Source organism: Canis aureus, chromosome 13, assembly GCF_053574225.1.
Source record: "Canis aureus isolate CA01 chromosome 13, VMU_Caureus_v.1.0, whole genome shotgun sequence".
In the NCBI taxonomy this organism is placed as follows: domain Eukaryota; kingdom Metazoa; phylum Chordata; class Mammalia; order Carnivora; family Canidae; genus Canis; species Canis aureus.
The window spans coordinates 55,741,509-55,757,749 of record NC_135623.1 but is presented as its reverse complement, the minus strand read 5'-3'; the positions used below and the strand labels follow the sequence as shown (position 1 = coordinate 55,757,749).

General features: G+C 38.1%; 1 protein-coding gene across 9 annotated transcripts in view; it reads left to right on the top strand.

The window, feature by feature from the left end:
- The window catches only part of SH3D19 (SH3 domain containing 19), a 179,480-nt gene that overhangs the window by 146,522 nt on the left and 16,717 nt on the right, over positions 1-16,241 (top strand). For 8 of the 9 annotated variants that reach the window (XR_013351001.1, XM_077846351.1, XM_077846357.1 and 5 more), the window contains 6 exons: positions 4,555-4,616; positions 6,070-6,334; positions 8,606-8,674; positions 8,859-8,999; positions 12,897-12,969; positions 13,979-14,109. Coding sequence is in view for 8 of the 9 variants with exons in the window: in XM_077846351.1 (XP_077702477.1) it covers positions 4,555-4,616; positions 6,070-6,334; positions 8,606-8,674; positions 8,859-8,999; positions 12,897-12,969; positions 13,979-14,109 (741 nt within the window). In the remaining variant the exon portion in view is untranslated. The remainder of the gene's footprint in view (positions 1-4,554; positions 4,617-6,069; positions 6,335-8,605; positions 8,675-8,858; positions 9,000-12,896; positions 12,970-13,978; positions 14,110-16,241) is intronic. The other variant, XM_077846352.1, reaches the window with a different exon arrangement.

The window sequence follows — 16,241 nt, the reverse complement described above, 5'->3', positions numbered from 1 at the left end:
TTCGAGTTTGTTTCAAAAGAGACCAGTTCCTTAACAAGCGTTGGCAAGGATGTGGGGAAAAGGTAACCCTCTTGCATTTTTGGTGGGAATGTAAATCTTTGTAGCCACTGTGGAAGACAGTGTGGAAGTTCCTCAAAAAATTAAAAACAGAACTACCATGTGATTCAGAAATTACACTTCTAGATACTTAATCTAAAAAAAGTGAAAATACAATTCAAAAAGACATATGCACCCTGTGTTCATCACAGCATTATTTGTAGTAGCCAAGATATGGAAGCAACCTCTCTGTCCATCAACAGGCTAATGGGTAAAGAAGATGTGGTATATACATACAATGAAATATAGTCATAAAAAATGATGAAATCTTGCCATTTGTGACAACGTGGATAAACCTAGAAGGTATTAAGCTAAGTGAAATAAGTCAGGCAGAGAGAGACAAGTACTATATGATTTCACTAATATGGGACCTAAAAAGCAAAACAAACAGAACAAAATAGAAACAGACTCATAAATAGAACAAACTGATGGTTGCCAGAGGGGAGGTTTCAGGGTTGGCGGGGTAGGGTGGATGAAATAGATGAAGAAGATTAAGAGGTGCAATCTCCCCATTATAAACAAGATATGGGGATGTAATATGCAGCATAGGGAATATGGTCAATAATACTGTAACAACTCGGTATGGTGACAGATGGTAACTAGACTTATTGTAGTGCCCATTTTATAACATAAATAAATAATCAAATCACTATGTTGTATACCAAAAACTAATACAATATTATATATTAATTATTCTTCAATAAAAAATAAAAAACAAAAATAAAAAATTTTTAAAAGGAATGAATTCTTAATGTTTTTGAACCAAATTTTCAGTTCAAATTTCATAATAGTTTTACACTGTGCATTAACTATGCTTATTATACATGCAAACCCATCTAATCATCTAGTGAAAAGATATTTCTTTGAAGGAGACATTAAATTGAATTAGCCAATATCAAGTTAATGAGATTTTCCTGTAGGCTGAACTAAAATTTAGTGATCATTTGCATTTTCAAAGTACTTGGTAATAAATTTTTATTAAAACTGGGCCAAGAAAGCCCAAAAGGGGATGAAAGGGTCCCTATAATACTGTTGCTGAATAGCAGAAAATCCCAAATTTCCATGGAAGAAAATTTACTTGAGAAGGTTATTGGTTTCTACTCTAAAGGATTGTAAAGGGGAGTGAGAAGATGATGAGCAAGCATATATATCATTCATGAAGTTATGTAATGGGCTTTTGTAAACCATAAAATTCTGTTAAAGTATTAGGTATTATTACATTTGGTGTTAAGTAGACCACAAAGCAACTCCCACATTTTAGAAAAACAAGAAAAGGAAGTTTGAATAAACTAAACCATCTGGAGAGGTACTATAATCATAATTGCACCTCACATGAACAGGAAAATCCTGTCCTACGGTGTTTACAAAGGAGGGCCAAAGCATTCTGTGCTGTGCTATAATAAATACATACTGTGAGAGACATGATGGATCTAAAGGAAGAAGAGATAAGAAATAAGACTACAAGTGAAATGAGTTGACTAAAATCTAAAGTCACACACTGAAATTTCCAGGGCCAGAAAGTCAAATCTATAATTCTTTGAGAATTATAATTACTGAATGAATATTAGACCAGATACCATAAAGCCTTCAAGTATCAGGGAGGATCTCTAGAAAGACTATTTCACCAGTGTAATCACCCTAGAGGATAGGCATGGTCTTTGCCAAACTGTCTTCTGATGAAGCACAGGACAAAAACTCTGTACTATTTCTCCTGCCTTGAGAGCCAGGGAACTTTGCATCTTAGGACAAGATGACTCATTGTGTTATAAAATCTCACTCTCTTCACCTAAAGGACAAGAGATTCTAAGGTAAGGAACATTAGGAGCTCCTGGAGCAGGAACAGATGCTTCTATGTGCTCTGTTCTCACCGTGGGAACTCAGGGCTTCCAAAGCTTCTCCTAAGGAGGCTGCCAGCTGGTGCAAGGGGAGATCAGGAGATGCCACCCAGTATGTATAAGGAATCCAGGCTGAAGCACAGAAGCTTGGCCAGTGAATTCAGGACCTAAGAAGTGGTACGAGTTCCTGGAGAAAGGAGAGAGGGAACATCTGTAGAGGCTGCTCAGTAATTCCAACAGACAAGAATATCTGTCTTTTGAAATTTGGCAAAAAACAACAACAACAACAACAAATTTGGGGAACTGTTTTGAAGTTAGAATATGAGAAGCCGTATCAAAGCAGATGAACAAAAAAGTGGCACCTGCAGGGACATATAAGCAGAAAGATCAACTTCACCAGGAACTGAAATGCTTATCCAAACACATCAAAAGCCAAAGTTCAGAGACGTCAGAGCTAAAGAAAAACTAAAAAAAGCAGATGCAGAGAGGCTCCAGTTAGATGTGGAATATTGAAGAGGAGGAAATCCCTAATCAGTAATCTTCCCAAGACTGTTGGCAGAACCTGTGCACGAGCCTAGACTTTAGTAAACAGTAGGACACTGGCTTCCTGGGGAGCCAGTCCCCTCTTCTCAGGATTTCTGTGTGCCGAACAATCCTGGCCCATGTACGTAGGCAGTCTGCTACCTACAGACTTTTTTTTTTCTTGTTTTACGAAACTTGAGAAACTGAAAAGATACTTAAGAACCTCATAAAAATAACTGAGAGAAAACTACAGCTAATACTTGGTATAAGATCAGGATTATATGGGGTATAGTTATTAAAGTACATCACCTATAACTGTCAAATTTATACAGCTGTATTTTTTTTTTTTTACAGCTGTATTTTTATAATTTGCCCTTAATTATTAGTTCCTTAACAACTATAATTTTGAGAAAATCAATAAGAGTTCCTGCCTATCTACTAGGTTGCTTTTTGGTAGGTTGGTTGATTTGTTAATTTTAAACACTGCCAGAGATGAGTCTTTCAAAATCATAGCACTATTTGTCAGTGGTGGGGGTGGGGAATATAAGCAGCAGTGTATTTGTAAGGCATGGATTAGGCTATGGAATATTGCAGGGTTTATGCGCTGGTGACTTGCCTCACTACATTAACTGAACTCATTAGTGAAACCAAGTTTTAAGGGCAAGCTTAATTTGTTTTTAAAAATGGGATTTTGAAACATACTTAAATGATCGCTGTTATTGGCAATTAATCATTTGGTATTTAAGGGAAAAGTTAATATTCAGTTTGAATTAAAATACCGTGGAAGTGAGTTTTAACTCATTTATAAGGTGAGAGGGAGGAAAACAGTCTGAATTAGCCCAAAGAACCCCAAGTGACGTTGAAATCTCATTTACAAAAAAAAAAAAAAGAAAAAAAAAAAGGCAGTGTAATTTAAAGGGCTAGCATTTTCCCCATGTATTATACTTCTTTCCTAATCCTTGGGCTACAACATGTTTAAACCTGTTTAAACAGCACAGTTTGAGGGGGATCCCTGGGTGGCGCAGCGGTTTGGCGCCTGCCTTTGGCCCAGGGCGCGATCCTGGAGACCCGGGATCGAATCCCACGTCGGGCTCCCGGTGCATGGAGCCTGCTTCTCCCTCTGCCTATGTCTCTGCCTCTCTCTCTCTCTCTCTCTCTGACTATCATAAATAAATTAAAAAAAATTTTAACAGCACAGTTTGAATCCTTTACCCTAAAGAATTTTTTTTAAAGATTTTATTTATTTATTCATGAGAGACACAGAGAGAGAGAGAGGCAGAGACACAGGCAGAGGGAGAAGCAAGCTCCATGCAGGGAGCCCGACATGGGACTCAATCCCAGGTCTCCAGGATCATACCTTGGGCTGAAGGCGGCACTAAACCGCTGAGCCACCTGGGCTGCCCAAGAAATCTTATTATTCTTCACACTTTCGATTTTTCCCCTCTGCTGTTAGGCTCATACATCCTGCTGTACCTGTCTTATTTTTCGAGTTTTCCCCCTTTACCCTTTCTGCTTTCTTGGGCCTTTCTAGTCCTCTCTATATACCTTCCTTTCAGGTCATCCCTTAAACTTCTTTTATGTTCTACATCCTCCTAGTTCAGAAGCCACCATGCAAAGTATAAACCATCTGGTGATGAGAGAGCCACCTGTTCTAAGCAAACCAAAATAATCACCACCTCACTTACTATATATTTAAACTTAGGAACAATGCATATCTTATGTGTTGTCGTGGGATAGATAAAGGCTATATATCTTTTTAATTCCCCACAGTGCCTGCTTAAATCGCTACTGCGTATGATTTAAACATCATCCTTAACACCTCGTGAATCTACTGGGTACATAACCATGCAGTGCCGTTGGTTGGGCTGCCGTCCACAACAGCCCTGGTCTTCTCTCTGTTTTCACTTATATTAGGACTTGAGAACTTAGGAATAAGGAATGAGTTAGTATTGCTTAAGACTAAAAATTCTTAAGCTATTTTCTATAACTAAGCTACATTTCCACTTAGAGATCTAGCCAAAAAAAAGTTGTTCATAATTCCTCTTGACAAGCTCCTGTTTCAGATTAACCTTAACTAAAAAGCATTCTCTGGTAATTGTAGGAATCTGATCACATGGGTCAAACAGGAGGCTCTGTGCGAGGACCCCCAAGGTTGCCACCAAGGTAAGTAAGTTTGGGAATACTTTTTTTTTTTTTTTTTTTTTTTTTTTTTGGGAATACTTTTTAAAAGTACATTAAACGGGCACCTGGCTGGCTTACCCAGAAGAGCATGCAACTTTTGATCTTGGGGTTGTGAGTTCAAGCCCCACTTTGAGTATAGAGATTACTAAAAATAAATAAATAAACTTTAAAAATAAAAATGGTAAATTAGAGAAAAACTATTGATTCAGAGACTGGACTCTCTTTCCTGTTATCAAAACTGAGTGTTGGGGCCCCTGGGTGGCTCAGTCAGTTAGCGTCTGCCTTCGGCTCAGGTCATTATCTCAGGGTCCTGGGATGGAGCCCTGCATCGGGCTCACTGCTCAACAGGGAGCCTACTTCTCCCTCTGCCTCTCCCCTGCCCTGTTCATGTTCTCTCTCTCTCTCTCTCTTTCTCTAATAAATAAAATCTTAAAAAAAAAAAAAAAAAAACGAAACAAAAACAAAACACTGACTCTCAGATCTTTTGAAGGCACATGCATTAAACTCACAAATTCACCCAGACCACTAGCCTGTGGCCAGCTTCCCATGGCAGGTTGTAGGAATCTCTGCTCCTTCTTTCTTTTAACACAATCGAACAATTCACAGAGCACAGACCTAGATCTTTATTACTTTTCCTCAATTAAATGAACAAGACTCTTTTCTGAACCTAAAGCAACTCCACTTCTGGAATGTTCACACACACATTTTCTCTCTCTCTCTCTCTCTCTCTCTCTCTCTCTCAATCCCTGTTATGAGATACCAGCCTGGATTTCGGAAGTATCTCCAAAGGGAGACAGGCTTTGTGAGCTCAGAGATCAGAGATTACCTTGCCCTCTTGAGTTCCAGGGCCATTTGAACAAAATGCTGTGATGCTATCAGAAGATATGTTGGAAATTATTTTTATCATTGGGATTAAGGGAAGGCTTTCAAAATAATAGTTGTCCTATCCCATTTTCAGAACTAGCTTTCTTTATATTAATCTAAATTAGGGTTTTAATAATTCCTATAACACGAGTATTGGGGGAGTTTGATGTTCCTTTTCTAATTATGTATAAGACCCCCATCAAATATACCTGATACCTTATTATTAGCTTCTCATCTGAGACTTTGGTAGAAAGTGCTTAGTCTTCTGAAGCAGTCATGGTGTGCTTTAGAGTAAATGGGGCCTTAGAGAGCTCATGATAGTAAATGCTTGTTTGTCTGAAACTAATGAATCTCTAGTGCAAGATAAGAGGAAGCTGGAGCATCATGGCATTTCCTCTAATAATATAATGTTTAATGCAGCAGTCATTTGCTCAAAAATAGCATACCCTGCATGTTTTAGTAAATTATATTATACCAGCAGAAAGCTGTGTGTGTGTGTGTGTAAGAAAGAATAAAACAGAACCCTATTATCGATCAGACACTGATTCACAGCTACCACGTTGACTTTCAGACCTGTAAATGGAAGAGTTACACCAGCTAGACAACCTCCTCCCAAGGGAGCCCCTGAGAGACCACCTCCCCCCAAACTTTCTGCAGCCAGAGCATCAAATAAAAAACTGCCTTTAAATCGGTCTTCTTCTGACATGGATCTTCAGAAAAAGCAAAGTAACTTGGCATCTGGACTCTGGAAAGCCAAGAGTCAAGTCTTTAAAAACCAAGATCCGGTGCTGCCCCCTCGCCCCAAACCAGGACACCCTCTCTACAGGAAATACATGGTAAATTCAGCTTTTAAAAATGTTTCTGGTCAAAAGATTTGTCCTAAAGTATGTATAAGATCTATCATTCCTTAAGAAAAGATGATGAGATAAATGTGGAATTGCCTCTTGACGTCAAGAAGGCTTTAGATAAGTAGGCCGTGATGAGACCTGGGTCTTTAGAGCAGGGTTTGTTACTAGAAGAAATATAGGAGGAGGAAGCAGGGCAGACAGGGATTGTAACCTGCTACTTGGCTTGGCCAAACAGAAACTGAAAAACCTGACCCTGTGTGCTATACTGATGGGAGCAGCTCTGACAGATATTATAGTTTTTAACTTGATGTAGTTTATATCTTACAGCTACCTTGCCCACAGACTAAAATTTTAAATGCACTAGAAGGGAATTCCTCATTAGGATGGATGGTTTTTCCCTCACTTTCCCCTTTTATAAACCTAATTATCATAGCCCATTTAACACTCACCAGTTAGAAAATTTTAATTGATAATTGAGATGATTGAGGTATTAATTTTGTTCTCATTCAATGGCTTTTTAAAATCATGTGACTTTTGTCCATTTCCCACACTTGAAACAGAACTGATGTGCTCTCTCTACTTTGGTCAGGTTAGCCTGATAAAATACAAAACAAAAATGTTAAGAACAGAACTGTTTGTACTTTTTAAACAATTGTATGACAGTGGCTCTTAATAAGGACAGCAGTTAATAATTTGATGTTGTTCTACATTTCCATCATTGTGCCAAAAATTGTTTTCACCTTAAACCATTTAAGATGCTCTAATCCTCCTAAGGGGAGGGTATAGACAGGTAAGAAAGAGGTAGTATACTCATTTTCATTTTCACTTAAACTGATGACATTTTAATTGCTAAAACTCAGGGGTGTTCTTTGACTTTAAAATAATAAATAAGAACAGTGGCTGATGTGTTGAGTACTTACTATGAGCCAGATACTGTTCAAAACGCTTTATATGTATTAAATAGCTCATTTATTCCTCACACCAACCCTTTGAAGTAAATACTGTTATTATCTGTATTATACAAATGAGGAAAATAAGACACAGGTTAAGGAATTTGTTCAGTCACAAAGCCAGTTAATGGTAGAGCCAAGATTTGAACATAGGTCAGCTGGCTCTGAGCACATGCTCTTAGCCGTGAAGCCATACTACAGGAGTAGTGTTACTAGCTGTAAAGACTCTGCTCGTTTTGGACGTTCCATGTTAAGAGTCTTATTCAGGATGCATATTTTCCTTATGGCATGGCTGTGTAATGTCAATAAAATATTTGGATATGTCAAATTAATAAATTCAAAGTGATAGTGTGTGCTAGAGTCGTATATCTCATTACAAAATAATTCTTTAAATTTCTCATTCTCTCTCTTTTTTTGTTTTTTTTCCACGGCCACTCTTTTGTTAAATTGCTAATCAGGAATCTGGTGGCTTTGGGAGCCTGGGACTCTTAACAGAGATACTGGGAATTAGCACCACCCAACCCAGCCTTCCAGGGCTACATCCTTGTACTCTGAATCTTTGCTCCTGAGTGACAAAGGGGTCCATGCAGCCTCCCTTTCCTTGTTGGAAGTGAGCTTGTGTGATCACATTTCCTGGGTATGCCTTTTATATTTTACAGGCCCTCTGACCAGTGCTCATCAGCCAGAATTTACCAAGGCAGGAACAGAGTCCTGTGGCCAGGGTGGGGTGCAGATGTAAAAGCGATTCTAAGATCAGACAGCTGAGTAGACGAGGAAGTGACTGGGGTCAGGCAGTGAAATCGGTATAAGTAAACACTTGGTATCAGATGACGAGAAAATGCAATTCAAGGCAAATGGAAGCAGTCAATCAAGCACTACAGAGGGAGCTCCCCTGTCAGCCTTCAGAAGACAACCACTGAGGACCCTGCATTAAAGACATGTCCCCACAGACTGAGAGGTCAGGTGCTGAGCATTTATCCTTCAGATGCTCAGGAGACTTGGGCCTTGTCCTACAGAACAGAACTTCCAGGTTGTGGTCATTTAAGGGAACTTCCGGCCACATTGGGCCATTGTCCTGTAGGCTCACCTGCCTGTCCCCAAGGACTGTGAGTATCCAAGAGAAATGACAGCCCCCCCCCCCAACAATCCTCCCCACCCTCCCAGGGTCTAGAGCCTGAGGAACCCAAGGGAAGAGTTTAACTGCTTGAGAAGTTACACTTCAGGCACACATGTGAAATCTCCACATTATCAGCAGCTTCTGAGGAAGTTATTTGATTGCAAATAATCCTTCTATGGGTTTGTGTTTAAGCTGTCTGTGCCTCATGGAATTGCCAATGAAGACATTGTCTCCCAAAACCCTGGAGAACTCTCCTGTAAGGTAAAGTAGAGCTCTTTCTTTACTGACTAATGTAAAAAAAAAAAAAAAAAAAAAAATAACACTGGCCTCTGTTACTGCTTTACACATTATTAAATGCTTTAGGCTCTGAAGATTAAAATGTGAAAAAAGTAATAATGTTTTATTAAATAATAATTGCTTCAGAGTGTGGTATTGTGCCTTACAGCGTGGGGACGTACTTGTGATGCTGAAGCAGGCAGAAAATAATTACTTGGAATGCCAAAAGGGACAAGATATTGGCAGAGTTCACCTGTCTCAGATAAAGATTATCACCCCACTTGATGAACATCTTAGAAGCAGACCAAACGTAAGGAATTAATATTGTACAGCCCTCATATCACACATGGCAGCACATTTCGTAGAACTATTAATTATATCTCATCCTCAGGTTCTTATTAGCACGTTTATTTTAACCAGAGTAAAAATTACAGTAGCGTTTTATTTCATTTTAAGAATAAATTACTTCTAAAAGACTCGCCACTGCCATGCTAATCACTTTGATACACAGAATGACTACCATGTGTTTCGCCTTCTTCATCTCATGCTGACTTAGAGCAACCAGAGCACTCAGTCATTAACTTTCAACTGTGAGAGCTATTTATTTTTGAAATAATGTAAACATGTTTATCAAAAGTGCTGGAGATCAGTTTCCTACCAGAATGGATAATTATTTTTAAGGGAGTCCTATAAATGCTAAGTCTGACATTAAGAAGCACTTCCCTTTAAGATTTAAGCTTAGAATAAACCTCATTTCTCTGATCATAGCTCAAAATAATGAGATGAAATGTAATTTAACAACCTAAAGTCACAGTGTAGGCCTAACAAATTTGTGGAGCCTATGAGAATGCAATGATTATTGAAGGTCATTTGTTTAGCAAGAAAAATAGCATCGAATGATTTACAGAGGTATATTTGTAAAAGAACTTCTTAAGTTAACCAGTTAAATTTTTGCTGTTACTGTGGCAAATGTGAAAAAGAATACCCACCTATCACTTAATGCAAGTGAAGTGCTTGGTTTGCCATTTGTCCTAGTTTTCAAAATCTAGTCCAATTGTTTTATTCTTTGAAGGCAGTTTATCTTCTGAAGTTTGCTAAGAAACTTAAATATTAGTATTTTGAAGAGCAGAGAAGATAATGTGTTAAACTAGGCACAGGCAAGATACTGAAATTCTAACTGTAGTCCACAAGGGGAACATTCTCCCATTGCTCATATTCTCTTTGTTTTGGTAGATCGTTTTCCATCTGTCACTGCTGTCCTTTGCTCAAAACACACTGATGGGTAATAGTGGGAGTTGTAATGCCAAAAAGCTTTTCTCGATGAAAAACAGACACTAAAAAAAATTAGAAGTTATTCTTTTATAACAGTTCAAAGGTTTTTTCCACTTTAAACATTACCTTCCTCCCCGTGTAAGTAGACTTAAAGACACCTGGCCTCCATTGGCCAACTCCTGGTGATACCAAAATGAAGCCTCCTTTAGATTCTGGGTTCATGGTTCGCATTACATTTTTCAGAGAAATAAAACTAACTATTTGTACGCCTTGTTTTAAGGTAAAGAGTTCTAAAAATGAGTTCTACTCTTCCCTACCTTAGTAAACAGAAAATAGTGAACATTATCAGTTGAGGCTGAACGTCTGAGATCAGGGGAGAAGTGGGGGATGGTTACCTGGTGCCTGGTTGTGAGCACAGATTTATGTTCCAGGGAGTTGGGTTTTGGTCACAGTACATTGCCCTAGATGATTCTTTCACATCTTTAAACTTCATTTTTTTTAAGGTGGGAAATAGTGATAACCAACTCCACGAGGTTTTTAATTTTTTTTTTTAGAACTGATTTATTGTGTGATTCCATTTATATAAAAGTCCACAAGAAGTAAATCCAGAAAGTAGATTAGTGGTTGTGTAAGGCTAAAGGGAGGGTACAGGGGGAAGACTGCTAATGGGAAGAGGGTTTCTTTTTCTTTTTTTTAAAGATTTTATTTATTTACTCATGAGAGATACACAGAGAGAGAGGCAGAGACACAGGCAGAGGGAGAAGCAGACTCCATGCTGGGAGCCAGATGTGGGACTCCATCCCGGGACTCCAGGATCACACTCTGGGCCAAAGGCAGATGCTTAACCACTGAGCCACCCAGGCGTCTTTGGGGAGGGGGTTTCTTTGGGGAGTGATAAAAATGGTCTAAACTTAGATTGTGGTGAGAGTCGCACAATTCTGTGAATTTGCTAAAACTATGTATACCTGAAATGGGTGGATTTTATGGCATGTGAATTATATCATAAAGATGTTTAAAAACTTAGAAGAGCTACTTAATGCGATATAAGGTGTTTAGCTTGGTGAGTAGTACATAGTGAGTAAACAATGAATATTAACATTTCTCATTACTCATTTGTATCAGCAGTGATAGTCCTTTTTTTAAATTTTTTTTTTTTAATTTTTATTTATTTATGATAGTCACAGAGAGAGAGAGAGAGGCAGAGACACAGGCAGAGGGAGAAGCAGACTCCATGCACCGGGAGCCTGACGTGGGATTCGATCCCGGGTCTCCAGGATCGCGCCCTGGGCCAAAGGCAGGCGCTAAACCACTGCGCCACGCAGGGATCCCAGCAGTGATAGTCCTATTAGAAAGAGCTTTGGAATATATCCAGTTTACCTACCAGACACCCACCTTAAGGGCATGGTCTGAGTTGTACTGACCCCTTGTGGCCAACCCTGTGTAGCCTGTTGCTCTTACCCTTCAGCTGCCAGGCCGGGTTGATGAGCAGCATAGGGGGTGGGGGTATCCAAGCATTCAAGACAGAGAAGGGAAACTAATTAGGAGGTTCAAGGTATTGTCCCGCCTCTTCAAGCCTCTCAGGCTTGGTTATGTTCATATTGTTGGGCCCTTTGAAGATTCTTGTTTGTGTCTGGTATAGGGTAAGCCTCTGACTTCATTTTTTCCAAATGGATAGCCATCTAGCCTAACACCGTTTACTGAAGAGTCATTCCATTTCCCACAGATATAAATCAGAAAAAAATGAAAGTCATACATACACACATATAATAACTTATGTGAAAAAATTTTAAGACCCCCCCCCCCCAGACTGCAAATATCTCACGGCTCCTTTCCACAATTCCTGAAATTCCCATCATGCTCATTTACTTAAAGAAAAGCACTGAGCAGCTTCCAAGAAAATATCAGGGTTACTTTGGTAAGCTTGTGTAGTGAGCTGCCATTAACTATTACTGTCTTGGCCTAAATTAGTATTTGTTTACCTAACTTGAGAAAATACAGCATGTTTTTGCAGGTGCATTTTGTTTGAAAGATAAGGTAATAAATTTGCCTTCATTTAGTTCACAGGTTTGCCAGTGTTGAAGAGTTTTAAGTTATAATTTCAAATAACATCTTTTAATCAGATTAGATGATGATGATGATAATGTGGATAAGCCTATCTGTTTGTATTAAACTAAGAATAACAACTGCTTGTCAATGAGAAAAGGTCACTGTTCAACTTTACCCTCTCCCCTAGCCAATCTAGGAAGCTGCTACATGGGTAGAGAATATTGAATTCTCTTTGCTAATTTACTTAGAATTACTGTTGAATAAACCATTTAGATTAAATAGAAAATTCAGGCAAGACATGGGAAGTAGTGTTTTTGGCCTTCAAATTAGAGAAAGCATTCAGCTAAATGGTAATAAATGAAATAGATTTTATTTTGTGAATTATACTTTTGTGGAAGTCATTAGCTCTTTCCATTTATGAAAGGCGGAGTATAAATTGCAGAGCTTTCTTCTACCATTTTAATGAAGACTCAACTTTTAAGGCTCTGTTCTTGAGATGTAGTACTGATCATAATTTAAGGAAAAAGCAACCTTGGCAAGGTACACAGGTCAAAAACCACTACTTCAGAGTAGAATGGTACCAGTTTTAAAAATAATGACCTTAAAATAAAAAAGATATTCCCATTTATGTTACTCTCTTGGTTTAAAAAAAAGTGGTGGGAGGACATTACAATTGAGAGTCATTTCTGTCCTCCTTTGGCAAGTACACATACCTTTTCAACTTGATAGTGATTCCCTTGTTTGGCTCGACTGTGTGCTTTGCATCTTGTATACTCAGAATGTAATTATGTCAAGAGGATTCTAATGAGAAAAAAAAAGTCTCAGAGTGAATAGCACATCCAGCATCCATCCTGCATGCTTCACTCACGGCCCTGTTTTCCCCCCTAAGGATCCAAACCATGCTCAGAAGCCCGTTGACAGTAGTGCCCCTCACGCTGCTGTTCTTCATGATTTCCCAGCAGGTAAGCCCATAAATGATTAAGTGGTAGAGCTTTAGGATCCCCGAGCAGTAATCTTCCCTGAGTTGGCCTCTCGATGACATCTTCATTTTCTGTGCCAATGGAGTTCTGGATTGGAAAGGTCATTTTACGCTGCCTTCAGGAAGGGTTGATTGTACTCAGCCATTCCAGAGAGCTTAGCAGCATTCCCTTGCCTTTGAAATTCCCCGTGAGAGAGAAAGAATGAGGGGAGGCAGAAAAGGAGGGGGGGGTGCGGAGGATTCCCTTATAGTGAACAAATAGCCAATTGCGTAGCAATTGCAGACTTTTAACTCTTTAGAAACCATGCATACCAATTAACAATTATAATGATATTAATTCTGTTTTCATAAGTGAAATAATTGTCTCCTAAGAATTGCAAAACCACGCATAGTTTATAAGAGATGAAAGTGTATATTTTTTGGTAATAATTTTTAAATACTTTTTATATCCAAGATTACAAGACTATAAATAAACTCCTGATTTATTTAAAGCCTCTTTTGGTCTACTTGGTAGAGTGATTTTTATTTTATTTTAGTGTGAGTACATTTACTTGCTAAAGAGCTGTAGTAGTCCCTTAGTTAATATTTTGAGATTAAAATGATTTTTAAGCATGATTGAGAATAATAAGAATATTATACCATGTCTATAAAATATTTCATTGTTCAGTATGTATTCAGCAAAGGGTTTATATTGGCCCAGTAGGAACCATTGACCAGCACAGTATTTTTGTTTAACCATTTCCTATCAATCACTACATGGTAAATGCATCCAATTTGGCCTTTAAAAAGGAAGCTCATAATAACAATATCCCCCCCCCCCAAAAAAAAAAGAATGTATTTTTTAAATCAATTTGACTGATGTAATCTGTTCTCAGAATCAGTAGAACATACTGCCTCAGTGGACAGAACTAAATGTTACTTTGTGCTCCACTTTAATCAAATCTCCAGCCAAGGGAATTCATCATATACATAATTATAATTTTATGTTACAGAGCAAGCTGATGATTTGCACCTCACTTCTGGAGAAATTGTTTATCTTCTGGAAAAAATAGACTCAGATTGGTATAGAGGGAGATGTAGAAACCAGACTGGCATATTTCCTGCGAACTACGTCAAAGTAATTGTAAGTGTGTAGTGCATATTTAAATTCATCATATATTCTGTGGGCTCTATGTAACTTGTAGTTTGGAAAAAACAGAAGCCTAGATTCTTATATTCTCATTTACTCTCTTCCATTGATTCATTCAGTTTTTGGAAAATTAAAAAACTAAAGGTATATTCAACTAGATAATGATTAATTATTAGTAAATTATATGCAGTATTAGAATTTAATGCCTAAATGCTATCTGAAATCCTAAAGTGAAAAATGACTGCAGGTCAGCTGGTGAGCCAACTCGGAAGGGCGGGTAGGCACTAAAATATATATATTTATTCTAATTAATTAATTAAACATTTAGTAAACAATAATTAAATGGTACTAGATAGTCCCAAAGGAATGTTTGCTGAGGTTATGGTGCTACTTATTTTCTTTGGAGTATAATCCACTTTGGTTTCTTCCATCCTTTCTATTCCTATTTATTTCCATCTTAAAAAAAAAAAAAGATTTGGGACTACTATAGGACTTTCATTGGAGGTAGTCGTCCATTCATCATTTTTCACATAATAACTTCAAGTCTGATTGGGAAAAATTATATTAAAGTATCAGAATTTTTTATGCCCTCACAGCCTACAATATGTGAGCCCATACTATAGAACCCTCAGTGCTAAACCCAGTAGCTGTGAAACATGGAGATGAAGTCAGAATGCCACTTGAACATTTATATCAATAAGAAGAGTATGACTCAGTCTCTGCTATAATTTATTGATACTGGAAAATATCAATAAAGCTAGCTTAAAAAAAAAAGCTAGCTTAAATTGTTGAGCATTAACAGCTTATTTGGGGGGGAAAAAGGGTGGTGATTTTCCATTACATCAGAAACATAGGAAACAAAACAACATAAAACCTGTATTTTTCAAATATAGATGAATTTGAGTCTCCTGAATTCTAAAATGTGGGTCTTAAAAACTGTCCAGTATATATATGCCCTGATTTTTTAGAGAAATCTAACCACATTCTCTAATTAATATTAAGAATAATGTTAGTTTTAGCACTCTTCTTCATTTTTCTTCTGCCCAATGTAGCAGTACTTTAAAAAGCACAATTACCACACTGAAATCCATCACACTGAATCTGCCACATTATTGGTATAAGTGCCATTTCTAAGCCTACAAGTTTAAAAAATTGTTTTAAAACTTTTGGAATTTATCAGGAAGGCTACTGATTTATTTAATATAAACCTCAAAACCTTAAGTAGTTTTCCGATTTAGTGCATTATGGTCAAATATTTTATTACAACTCAGCTCTACTGAGCCTTGTAAGTAAGGTATTCTATAAGGTGCCTGCCACTTAATAGATGCTCACTGAGTACTAATTCCTTTCTTCCTTTCCTGTTCACACTGAAGGAAAATCAAATTTCTGGAGTTACTAAAATAGAATCCATAAGTTTTTTTTTTTTTTAAGATTTTATTTATTTATTCATGAGAGAGAGAGAGAGAGAGAGGCAGAGACACAGGCAGAGGGAGAAGCAGGCTCCATGCAGGGAGGATGACGTGAGACTCGATCCCAGAACTTCAGGATCATGCCCCGGGCTGAAGGCAGGCGCCAAACCGCTGAGCCACCCAGGCTGCCCGAATCCATAAGTTTTATTGAAATGTTTTATTTGGGGGTCAGGAGAGTATTGCAGAATTCTTTGAACGCTTTGATAGGTGTGGTAGGGACGCCTGGGTGGCTCAGCGCTTAGGCGTATGCCCTCCACTCAGGTCGTGATCCTGGAGCCCCGGGATCAAGCCCCACATCGGGCTCCCTGCATGGAGCCTGCTTATCCCTCTGCCTATGTCTCTGCCTCTCTCTCTCTGTGTGTCTCTCATGAATAAATAAATAAAATATTTTTTAAAAAAATGAATCGGTGTGGTAGTGCATGAGTGCCAGCCGCCCGGTTTCTATCTTAAGTCCCTCTCATCTGAAGTTTTCAACTTAGAGATTATAGGAGAAAGAAAACTCAGTCTGGGGCAGAACAACATTAATGTACTTATTCCAGCAAGTAGGAGGATTGATTGGCTATTCAAGAAAGGCTATATTCCAGGTTACATTTTTTTTTTTTTCAAATCTCAAATTCTGGATTTCTTACCGTTTTTGCACCTATGGCACTACTTCAT